Raw genomic sequence first — 13,051 nt, 5'->3', positions numbered from 1 at the left:
GCAACTTCATATACATCCTCTCTCTGTCGGAAGTGCTCAGATTTAGAAGCAGAAGTAAGAAAGCGTTATTTATAAACTGGACTGTAACTACTTTCACTGAATAGGACAACACTATGTGATCTCTGCTGATCTTCAGAAAGGGGAAAATAACACAAATATCATTGGTATATAATTAAAGGGTTTTTTCTGGTTTTATTTTTTTATTATGGAGACTTGTTGTTCGTAAAAATACTAAATTCATTCCTATCCCTTTCCACTCCAGCACTGGCTCTCTGCTGCTGCCCCAATGCTTGCTGATATAGCTGTGTGTTATGAACTGGTGGTTTAGGAGCAACATGGAACGAGCTCTGAAGGAGGTGGTACCTGTACTGACCGCAGTTCCTAAGCTTAACACAACACTAGCAGTAGCCGTGGGATGTTCCTGTCACTCCCTAGACACCTCGTCACAGCCGGAGAACTAACTACCCCTAAAGATAGAAACAGGAAAGCTATCTTGCCTCAGAGAAAATCCCCAAAGGATAGACAGCCCCCCACAAATAATGACTGTGAGTGGAGAGGGAAATTACATACGTAGAATGAAACCAGGATGTAGCAAAGGAGGCCAGTCTAGCTAGATAGATAGAACAGGACAGAATACTGTGCGGTCAGTATTAAAAAAACTAGAAAAATCCACACAGAGTTGACAAAAATCTCCACACCTGACTAAAGGTGTGGAGGGTAAATCTGCTTCCCAGAGCTTCCAGCTTAACTGAATAAATCCATACTGACAAGCTGGACAAAAAACATAGAAAGTACAGAACAATTAAGTCCACAACATGTGGACAGAAAAGAGCAAAGCAAGGACTTATCTTTGCTGAACTGGTCAGGATATCAGGGAAATCCAAGCAGAGATGTGAATCCAACCAGGAACCATTGACAAATGGCACTGGCTGAAGGAAAGAGCCAGGCATAAATAGCCGAGCAGAAAGACAATCAGTGGAAGCAGCTGCAGACTGCTAAATCCAAGGAGCAGCCATTCCACTTAAAACCACCGGAGGGAGCCCAAGAGCAGAACTCACAAAAGTGCCACTTACAACCACCGGAGGGAGCCCAAGAGCGGAATTCACAACAGCTGTGGCGGTCATCACATGACTACAGGATGCGACTGCTGTGGCCAATCATTGAGCTCAGTGGTCTCATGTGGCATCAGTGTAGAGCCCAGTGATTCGCTGAAGTTTTGATGTCACTGCTGCAGTCATATCATCAAAAGGCGGGGCAGCAGCAGGGAGCCGTCGCTGGAGCAGCAGGGAAAAGTATGGCTAACTTTGTTATTGTTGCATAAAAAAACACAATTAAGAGCCAGAAGAAAAATATTTATCTGACCTGTGTAAAGAGATGTAGATCTTAGTAAATAAGAGATCTGGATTCAAAGAAGAAAAGTAATAAAAGCTTTTAACATTAATGCCAGTGCTCCTGCATGGTAGGGACGCCGACATACTCCACTCCTCACAGGACGGCGTGTTTCTCTGTGTGCCCGCAACATGCCTAGTGCACATTGCCCTGTTGTTAAAAGGGGCAGTTAGCGCACCTGCTAAGATGCCCTCTGCCAATAGCTGGAAGGCATCTTGTTTAAAAGGCACTCTCCCCAATAGGGAGGTGCCTAAGCAACGAGTTTCGTTAGTGTGTTAGTGGTGCAGTTGGTGAGTTGTTAGTTCCCCTGGTCCTGGTGTGGCCATGTCCTGAACCTGAGTCCCTGGTTCTTGTATGGCCAGTCCTGAACTCATAGTCCCTGGTCCTTGCGTGGCAAAGACCTGAACTAGTAGTCCCTTATGTTAGTGTAGCTAGTGCCTCAACCTCATCTCCTGGTTCGTGTGTGGCCAGTGCCTGAACCCTGTCCCCTGGTCTGTTTGCGCCCAGTAACTGAATCAGTATCCGAGGCTTGAGCGTTTGCCTATCCAAGTATTCCGTGTATCAGGATTGCTAAAACCAGTCTCAGAATCAGCCCTGTCTGAGACTCAGTGTCAGTAACAATTTTGCAGAGGATCCAGAGCCTAGTAGTCTGAACGGAACCCGAGACTGTATCCGTGTCTGCGCACATAGCCCCTGCGGTCAACAGCTGCAGTACCGGGAACAGACAAGGAGTGGTACCTGGCTGCTACCTGCAGCTCAAGCTTGACTCCAGAACTAAGCGGCTGCGTCAAAACAATAGTGGCCGTAACAGGATACTGCAGATTCACCCCCATATTCATTTCAATGGGGAGTGGATTGCAGTACCCAGCCGCAGTCACTTTGAAAATAATGGAATCACTGTGTTCCAGCAGCATCTCAGAATTTACTGCTGATGCTGGCAACAGCGGGAGAGATGGGTTTCGTAATTCTAGCAATCAAATATTGTTGGCCGATCCTAAGAATAGACCATCAATAAAAAGTAGTGGCCAACAATTTTAAAGTGTCTTTAAAGGGAACATATCAGGGCAAATGTAATACTGAAACTAGTGATATATGTTTGTCTTAATACAACAACAACAACAAAACAGACATGTCAAATCCTGGAGAACAACATGTTAACTTGTAGAGTGCTTGGTTCAAATGGTATTTTTTACATGTGCGATTTTTAATTTCTAGGGCAGGACTGGCCCTCCTGGTATCCCAGGTATGCCAGGCCCTATAGGACCACAAGGATCATTAGGACAAAAGGTTTGTGTTTTACAAATATAATATGTAATCATTTAGTTCTGTGTTGCTAGAGAAATAATTTTGTGAAAAGTTTGTACCACAAAATCAACTATAATTACTAATAAAACTTATTGTAGCAAAATAATTATTTTTCAATGCACATGTCTTTTTGTGCTTAAAAATCTTATTATTTCTGCTCTGTATTAATTTCTAATTTATTATTCACAATTCATTATATAAGACAAAAATTGAGTGTGTAAATTCTAAAATATACTCTACACTGCAGTCATGGTGAAGTATTTCTCACAGAAAATTATTGCAATTGCACATTTTGTTATATGTTTATTGCCTTTGTGTGTCTTAGAAGAACACAAAGCAAAAAAAAAAACGGGAAAATTGAACATCATTTCACACAAAATAGGAAACATGGTTCTGACAAAATTGTTGGCATCTTTCAAAAAATTGTAGGTAAACAACTTTGTTACAAATATGTGATGCTCATTCAAATTCATCTGTGGCAAGTAAAAAGGGTAGGAGTTGACTTAGTCTTTGCATTGTATGTCTGTGTGTGACACACTAAGCATGGAATACAGAAAAGGGACTTGAGAACCAAATTTGTAAACAAAAATCAGCAATCTCAAGGTTATAAGTCCATCCCCAGAGATCTTGATATTCCTTTGTCCATTGTGCTCAAGGTAATCAAGGCGTTTACAACCCAAGGCACTGTAGCTAATATACCAGGATACAGAGAAATTGATGAAAGGTTACAATGCAGGATAGTCCGGATGATGAATAAGCAGCCCCAATCAAGTTCCAAAGAAATTCAATCTGTCCTGCAGGCTCAGGGTGAATCAGTGTCAGCACGAACTATCTGTCCACATTTGAATGAAATGAAATGCTATGGCAGGAGACACAGGAGACATAAAGAAGCTAGACTGCAGTTTGACAAAATGTACATGAGTAAGCCAAAATCCTGAAAAAGTAACTTGTGGACAGATGAGACCAAGATAGAGCTGTTTGGTAAAGCACATCATTCTACTGTTTACCGAAAATGGAATGAGGCGTACAAAGAGAAGAACACAGTACCTACAGTCAAATATGGTGGAGGCTCAAAGATGTTTTGGGACCGTTTTGCTGCCTCTGGCACTGGGAGCCTTCACTGTGAACAAGGCATCATGAAATCTTAAGATTACCAAAGGATTTTGGGTTGCCATGGAGTGCCCAGTGTCAGAAAGCATTTTTTGCGTTCATGGGTCATGGGTCTTCCAGCAGGACAATTACCTCTAACATGCCTCAAGAAGCACCCAGAAATGGATAGAAACAAAGTGCTGGAGAGTTCTGAAGTAGCCAGCAATGAGTCAGGATCTAAATCCCATTGAACACCTGTTGAGAGATCTTAAAATTGCTGTTGTGAGAAGGCTCCCTTCAAGTATGAGAGGTCTCGAGCAGTTTTCAAATTAAGAATGGTCCAAACAGTTGAGAGGTTTTAGGAGCTTGTTGATGGTTATGGGAAGTGATTGATTGCAGTTATTTATTCCAAAGGGTGTGCAACCAAATATTAAGTTGAGGGTGCCAACATTTTGTCTGGCCTATTTCTGGAGTTTGTGTGAAATTATGTCCAATTTTTCCAGTTTTTTTGTGTAATTGTAATAATTTTCTGAGAGAAATACTTAATTGCCACCTATTTGAAGCTGCATTTCTAAAAGTCGATATCGACCCCTTAACATGCCTTTCCATATGACTTAGGATAAAAGTCAAACCAGAATCTCAATTTACAGACACAGTGTTTCTAGGTGTTGGCTCTCATCAGTGCAAAGCATGAGATCTGATTTGGCTGTTTGAGAGGCCTCTGACCTTCTGGGGTATCGTTTCTCTTTGTGGAGAGAAATTGTATGGCAAGGCTTGTTAAAGGGTCGATATTGCCTTTTAGCTTTGCTACTGTACTTCCAATAGGTGGCACTAGAATTCAAGTCCACTTCCTCTATGAAGAAGCATCTTACAACTGGACATGAAAGTTTAATTAATTGTGTTTCCAGGGTGAAAAAGGGGATTCTGCATCAATAGCGGGAGCAGGATCAAGAGGACCAATTGGCCCCAAGGTTTGTTAAAACTGACTAAATTTAAAGATCATGGTTACTGCCATATTTTAATATTTTTCAACTCCTTTCTGGAACATGCAACAATCCAACGCCTTAGCAAATAAAGCAATAATCCTAAAGGAAAATGGAAATTAATTTATAGATGATACTGCATAAAAAAGACACTTGTAAAAATGAAATTGAAAATAATATCATAAGATACTAAATAAATACTAAATAAATAATAATAATAATAATACTGTAACTATGCTAAAAAAGCATAGAGGGAAGTATTGTAAAAATAAACATTTGTATACAACTAGTATTTGTTTGACTACTACAACTACTCCTTCCTAGTTTCTTTGACTTACAAGTCAACTAAATCCATGCAGAATATATATTTTGCAAATAAATAAAACACACAAGAATACCAATTCTTAGACTCTAGTACTAAGTCATTACTGGTTTGCAATGTACTGCTCAGCTCCAACTGAAGGAATTGGAAGCTGAGTTACAGTATCTTCTATACTTTCATCTCTTGAACTGCTGAAGTGCTGGATGTTGGACCCCACCAATCTGATATTGAAAACCTATGTGGGACAACCCCTGGAACAAAATAATATTTAGGAGCTGATAACTTGGCTTAGCTCGGATTTGTTAGGGTCCATGTACACTGCAAGATTATTGTGAATGTAGATTTCGAGAAACACTGTTTCTCAATAATCTTGCTGTCGAAACAGGTTGCCAGTCACCCCAGGCACAAGCAAAATACTTGTTTGTTGGATGGAATGTACCTTTGAGCTACACAAAACATCGCCATTCTCGGCAGCTCATTGTCCTGTGCACATAGGACTTGTGCTGCTGAGAATAATGGCAGCTTAATGATCTATTGCAGATAATCAGTGCGCATTTGAAGTGGGCTTCACCTCTGGAAACAGGCTACTAAACTACCAATAAAGCAACCTATCAGTGGTCGTTTAGTGCCCTGGGTCGCTCTGTGTAATACAGATGTAGGAATTGATTCTATAATTATGATTTCCAAGCTGCATGGTTTTATGTCTTTAGTTTTCATTCATTGGTTTATTTTCACTTTAAGATTATTTACAAATGTTTCAGTATAGTTTTATGGCAAAACAAAATAACTGTCATCCTCTAAAAGAAAACCTTAACCTATTTTTCCCTCTGCTTTGACCATGTGCGCTTGGTCGATTTCTCCTGCTTGGAGCTTTGGCCCGGTTGAGCGTCCTGCGGCGATGCGTGTGTTTGTCACCAGGGAAATAGTTTCCCTGTCTGTGATTCGTGCGTCAGTCCATGGTTCCGGTGAGCAGAAGCTCCCCACGTTGATCTTTGCCACGCATACGCCTCCCACGTGGTCTCTGCTGTGGGCAATACTCTCTGTTCTCCCAATGGACTATGGCTTTCACTTGTTTCCTTGTTGATACAGCCACATAGTATGTAAGGCCCTTCCATTTTGCGGACACATGATCTGCCTTTAAAGCCTTTGAAAGGCTCCACTAAATATTTTTGATTCTTGTAACATTTTATACCATTGGTTCAGATGTCACAACACACATACACATCCTCTACTGGCTGTGAGTATATTTTTATTCAGCCCTGCCATAGATCATCTCTTTACTGCTTTCCCTAGAAATACCCACTCCTTGCCCTTAGCTAGACATGCCCCCTGACGAAGCTTGGGTGAAGCGCGCGTTGGGGCTGGGGGTTCAACACTATACAACCACCTGACTAAGGTGCATCGTTTGATGTAAGGACTATGCCTGCTCCTTAAATACCTCTCTGTTTTCAGTACATACCATTCTATTTGTCATAGCCGAGAGCTTCAGGCTGACACACTGTTGTCTGTGTACTCGGTATATTCTTATTAACACCCATATGTATTTCTGTATAGTGATTCCCCCCTAACCTCCCATTTTTGGTACTCTGCTTTACTCCATATCTTTATTTACTGTGTATTGTTTTAACATTTTCAATAAATTGTATATTTTATGAGACTAAGTTGGCCCTTTATTCATTTTTGTTGGTACTTAGTTAAAAGAAAACCTTGTAAAAATGTGATTTTTCCGTAGTTCTATCAATTTTTGTTGGTTGAAAGATGTGATTATGCAAACCTGTATGCAGTATAGTCACTGTGTCATTCACACCGCAAGTATAACTGATTTGCCATTAAGTTTTTCCATTCCTGTCATAAATTGTTATCTACATTATCAGTAAAAAAAATAACATGAAAATGGTTTTGCGGTATAAAATTTTACTTTCCCAGAGGCTTGCAGATGTATGAAATAATAAATTGACCTGTTACTCACCCTCCCCAGCTGCAACAATATCTGTTCATCACTGACTCGGTTTTTATTGACAACAGTGCATGTGATTGCTGCAGCCAAACACTCAGCTTGGATGCTTTGGTGCTGCAGCCAATCAATAATGATAGAAACATAGAAGCACCATTGGACCTGGAGAAAGAAACTTCTTAGTTTATTGTTTTATATACCATTGACACTTTGGGGATTCAATTTTATTCCTTACAACCCTTATAATGTCAATAGTTTATGCCATCACTAATTATTGACATTAATTCTTCTTCCTGTGTTTGAAATCTCACAATACGTTCTTTGGAACTTTAATGAGGAGATATTTGGAATTCAGTAATAAATATAACAATTTGACAATCTAACACAGCTATAGAATAGTATGACTGTTTATTGATTTAGTAATTAATTTGTTCTCCTCTCCTCTGTTGGCATGACTAGTGACTCATTTGTATGGGACTGTCTGTCTCATTCAGTTTAGTAGCTAAGCCAGCTGTAATAATTCTGTTGTCAGAATACCCGGGCCAGGGCCTCTTTCCCTATCCCTAGTGCTAGGGTTGCCCTAGCTATCCATGCTCCCCAGATTACTTCTGATGGTGAAGATGCTGAAGCCATGTACCTTGCTGAGTTCCTGAATTAACCCTATATATGCCCCCCCTAACCCACCAGCGAAGTGTGGAATTATAGTGTATGTATATACACAAACCAGACTAACAAGGGAGGACATATGAACATACAGGGAGAAATAAAATTACCAAACATGCAAATATGCACTCACAAACAACAGAAAGGAACACCGGAGATAAAAGGGAGGTAAACTAATAGGAAAGAATGAGGAATTGCACACAGCCGAAACACCAAGCAACAATCGCAGATCAACACTCCAAACGCCTCTACCAACAACTGACTCCTCCACTCCACACCAGGCAGTACAAGACTAACACTGGCAATCCAGATTGCCAGAAGGGGGAGTAAATATAGGATAGGGGAGTGGTCAATACTGAAACGCTAAGATCATCTAAGCAGGAAAGCTTCAGCGGATCTAAGCTGAACAGTTTAACCCCTGAACTGCTAACAGAAAGCTGCACCATTTAATATGAAGTAGAGGTACTTGTAATTAGTGCAGTAGTACGTAAAATCAGACACTGCAGTCTTCTGGCTCCTCTCTGTCTCTTTAAACCCGTGACACCAGCCCATTTCTGCATAGTTGATGCAGAGACAGAAAAGAAGGCTGGATTTGCTATTAAACTTTTTTTTGTTTGTTTAGATATTGCAGAATATGCTATTAATAAATAATGTTATCTCTTGTGTATACCTGCTTTACTTTTTATGCCATTTCTGGGTTAGTTGCCTTGTTGATTTCTATTTCCTCTCTGATATGGTTTTCTCACTGTAGGCTACATTTCTCTTCTGCCTTTCAGTGGAGTTATAGTCTCATATTGTTGCACTTACTTTGCTTTGAGTTAAATCTAAAGAGCAGCAAGTGATATATCAGTGACATATAGAACTGCTTTGTCCTGTCTAACACAGCAGAGTCTCATTGTATTGGATGGTTCTTCAGATTGTGTCCCCTGCTTCCTGCTTGTGATAGGTTTCTCTCTGTCAGATGTCGCAAGGAGGAGGCAAATTTTACAAAGTGACGCAGCATCTCAAATGATACACAAGACAATCTTCACACATCAATTATAGCTATAGGCAAGCAGTATGAGTCAGCTGAGTTTTATAACTGTGCAGCTAGATATTTAACATACTAACGAAATCACTGCTCTCATCAATAAGGCTGAAATGATATCTTCAACTTCACTCTAAACATATAAAGCTGAGGGCTGAGCTTGGTATGAAGGGGTCAGAAGCTGCAAAGAGGAACTTGATAAGTGATGATGTCATCCTGTGGTTGTCAGGAAGTCAGAGACTGACCTCCTGTCCACACTGGAGAAACCAGAGATTACAAGGCCCAGGCACCCAAAATGAAATTGTATTCAACTGGGAAGATGCAAAAAAAAGACATGAACATATTGTATGGTATAAACATACCTTTACATAATTACATATTTTCAGAACAATAAACATATATCTTTCATTACCATATACACTTTTTTACATGTTTATATCGCATTGAACCTTTCACAATCAGAATATTCTGATTCAGCTGAATAATACCTTTGGTATAATAGCTAAGTAACTTTACTGACTATAATTGCTTCATGTTTACAGGTTGATGTATACTATAGAACTGCAATAAAATTGAATATATTTTATAATATCTTTACATCCAGGGTATGAAAGGAGACATGGGAGAAATGGGTCCCAAAGGTGAACAGGTAGGATACTTCATTGAATAGGTGTAGATGTTCTTAATGATATTGGATGGCACATACAAATCTTTAGTCACCTTCTCCTGACAAACGAGACGATGATCATAGCAATTTCTGACAATTAGGAAGATAATGAACCGTTTCTTGAACATGTGATTATTATCTCTGAATCCCAAAACTTGATATCCAGCATTGTGTAAATTAATATGAAGGCAGATTACTGCCTGTGTCACAGTTCAACAATTGGACTACATGTAATATAGCCAAGGAGAGCTGAAATAGCTGAGGGATTAAGAACATGCTTCATATATCTATCTTTATATCTGTGTTTCTTTCTAGGGCTTCATGGGTCTTCCAGGAATGCTTGGGCAAAAAGTAAGTGCTTAAATAACCAACGCTGCAATACCCGGCAAAGCTGCTAAGTGTACGGTGTGCGGACAGACAGAACAATTTTGACAACAAAGAGTCCACATAACTTGAGTGTATGCTGTGTATGTATGTTCTTTGCCCCGTAGAGAGAATTAAGCAAAGTCCCAGGAATCCCTCTTAATTTTGAAAGCCTGCAGAATAGTGGATGCAGCCTTGGAATATAATACAGTATATAATTTAGGATTTGTACTCAACAAATAAAGAAATGTAATTAAAAAATGTTACCTTTTCTGAACAGAGATTCTATATATAAACTGTAATATATTTTTCATGGGTACATGCTATTTAACCTTGTCCCATGCTAGGTATGCTATAACCAGAGCAATGTAACCACTAACATTTATATGAGCTTTATATGATCAGTGATATGCCGTTGTGGTTTATCCTAAATAAATTATAACCACAGCTGACTGCAGGAAGAGATGTAAGTAAGTAAGTATGCTTGGTGGCTCTTGAGGGATTCCATACTTCATTTACCGTCTCATGTTACAATCATTTACCCTTTGCTTTATGGACTTATGTCACCTCGCAGTCTGTTTTCCATGCACCTTTGACAGTGAGGAAGCTGCAATGCATTGCATTACCCACATTACCGTTCTTAATAACCAGCTAAATATAGCGTTACTTACTGGCAGCAACTCTGATTATCAGTGGTAATCATATAATTTCTAAATAAGGATCATGCTAAGGAAATGTGTTTTGTTTCTCTAACTTGAAGATGAACCCAACAAGAGAAAATGATATAATGAACATAATTGAGTCTAGAAGTAGAAATTAAATTGTGTGCATGTTGTCTTTGGAAAACAGAATGGAGAAGGTAATTTATGTTAAGGTGTATTAACTTCAACTTCCCCAGGCAGCGAGATGAACAGAAATAGATGCATGTGCTGAAAGCTGATACATTGTGTTCATTTATTGCATACACATCCTGAAATAAAACATAGGTATGGGTACTTTCACACTGGCGTTTTTTTTAATACGTCGCAATGCGTCGTTTAGGGAAAAAAACGCATCCTGCAAAGTTGTTTGCAGGATGCGTTTTTGCCCCATAGCGTAACATTACCGACGCATTGCGACGTATTGACACACGTCGCAACCGTCGTGCGACGGTTGCGCCGTGTTGTGGCAGACCGTTGGGAGCAAAAAATGTTAAATGTAACGTTTTTTGCTCCAGACGGACCGCTTTTTCCGACCGCGCATGCGCGGCCGGAACTCCGCCCCCACCTCCCCGCACCTCACAATGGGGCAGCGGATGTGCCGGAGAATGCATCCGCTGCACCCGTTGTGCGGTGCTAACAACGCTAGCGTCGGAATCTCGGCCCGACGCAATGCAACGGGCCGAATTCCGATGCTAGTGTGAAAGTAGCCTATCTCCTGTCACACTGACTCCTGCTGTAGTAAAATGCAAAATCCCCTGGTGATATTATTCTGCTATTTTCCTTTTTATCTGTTTTTCTTGCAGTCTTACATGTTGCAGACTGGGTCTTATTCACATGTCAGTATTTTGGTCAGTATTTCACATCAGTACTTGAAAGCCAAAATCAGGAGTGGAATCTACAGAGAGAAAAACTAAGGAGTCACATCGCTTGTGTATTTCACAACCGCTCCTAATATTGGCTTATAAATACTGACCAAAATATGTCATGTGAATATGGCCTATAGGCTTCTATCATTAGATCTGTGTTACTGAAGTGAAAAGGTTTATTCTGTGCAGTCTGACACAATCACTGTTGAGGAATGGTAACACTAAGGCTACTTACACACTAGCGTTGTTGGCTGCACGTTGCAATGCGTCGTTTAGGAGAAAAAACGCATCTTGCAAAGTTGTCTGCAGGATGCGTTTTTTCCCCATAGACTAACATTACCGACGCATTGCGACGTATGGCCACACGTCGCAACCGTCGTGCGACGGTTGCGTCATGTTTTGGTGCACCGTCGGCACAAAAAAAGTTACATGTAATTTTTTTTGCGCGTCGTATCTGCAATTTTCGACCGCGCGTGCACGGCCGAAACTCCGCCCCCTCCTCCCTGGACCTTACAATGGGCCAGTGGAAGTATCGTAAGACTGCTTCTGCTGCCCACGTCGGGCATTATTTTCACAACGCGCGTCGGCACGTCGAGCCGACGCATAGCGACGGCCCCGTGCCGACGCTAGTGTGAAAGCAGCCTAAGCTATCAATGTATTCATTGGAGGAATAACATACAGTAGGTGCACTGGCACTGCATTCAGAGCATCTCCATGGCCAACCTGCAGATATTTACTCACACATAGTTTTGCCTTGAAATCTATAATTTCATCATCCTATATGTGTAGAGTTACTCAAAAAAGTCACCAACTAGAGACCTTCATTTCACAGCTGTTTGCTAGACCTGGTGCTAATGCATCAAGCTGACAAATAGCCTCAAGCCAGACATTATGGGCCCACGAGGCACAGTTTGGGGACCGCTGCTTAAATAAATATCTGTGACCAGTGCTATCTGTAATCAGGCCAACTTCACACATCCAAGACTCACAACCAGTGTACGGACCGAGATCTACAGACCAGCAGCGAGTCTCCTGGCCCTAAAACAAAACCTCATTTATGGTTATGAGGCTGGTGATTTCATGTAAAGAGACCCACGGCTGGTCTGGAAATCATTGTCCATGCAAGGACTGTGTAAATTGGATATGTGAGGCCTGTCTTACTTTCTGAGGGTTAATTTACATTTTCACATTTTTGGATTCACTTTCTATTTCAACTATGTTTTGTACAGCAATGGTTTTTCTTGACTAGTAAATAAAGTATTTTATACAAAAGTGTTTACTCAAGGATACTGTAGGAATATTATAATATTTGCTGATCAGGATTTGCATGCTATACTCAACTAATCATTGATTCATTTTCTGTAACTAAAGGGAGAGATGGGCCCAAAAGGAGAACCTGGAGTTCCAGGAAACAGAGGACCCACTGGTAGACCTGGAAAGCGGGGCAAACAGGTATTGACTGACTCTAAATAACTTCTTCTTATTCATGGAACTATTTTCTCTTATGGAATACATTGTTGCACTCAAATTACCTTGGTGGATTAATGACGTTTGGCTTCAACCCTAATCCCACACTGTAAAGATTTTATTTTAAGCGAAAATGTCAGTCTTCCGGCAGCAAGCCTTACAGAGATGTGCAGGGTAACCTGACGCACAAACTAGCGCACCAAGAGGACTACAAGATTTCATTCTGTGATTTTATTTTTAGCTGTAAGCAACATT

General features: G+C 40.6%; 1 protein-coding gene across 1 annotated transcript in view; it reads left to right on the top strand.

Annotated features, from left to right (window-relative positions):
- COLQ (collagen like tail subunit of asymmetric acetylcholinesterase) overlaps positions 1-13,051 on the top strand; it is a 145,661-nt gene that overhangs the window by 83,831 nt on the left and 48,779 nt on the right. Inside the window, exons 6-10 of the mRNA XM_069729942.1 lie at positions 2,605-2,676; positions 4,692-4,754; positions 9,337-9,381; positions 9,715-9,750; positions 12,701-12,781. Coding sequence (XP_069586043.1) covers positions 2,605-2,676; positions 4,692-4,754; positions 9,337-9,381; positions 9,715-9,750; positions 12,701-12,781 — 297 coding nt within the window. The remainder of the gene's footprint in view (positions 1-2,604; positions 2,677-4,691; positions 4,755-9,336; positions 9,382-9,714; positions 9,751-12,700; positions 12,782-13,051) is intronic.

Source organism: Ranitomeya imitator, chromosome 6, assembly GCF_032444005.1.
Source record: "Ranitomeya imitator isolate aRanImi1 chromosome 6, aRanImi1.pri, whole genome shotgun sequence".
Classification (NCBI taxonomy): Eukaryota; Metazoa; Chordata; class Amphibia; order Anura; family Dendrobatidae; genus Ranitomeya; species Ranitomeya imitator.
Note: the sequence above shows the minus strand (reverse complement) of the source record. Positions and strands in the feature narration are given on the sequence as shown.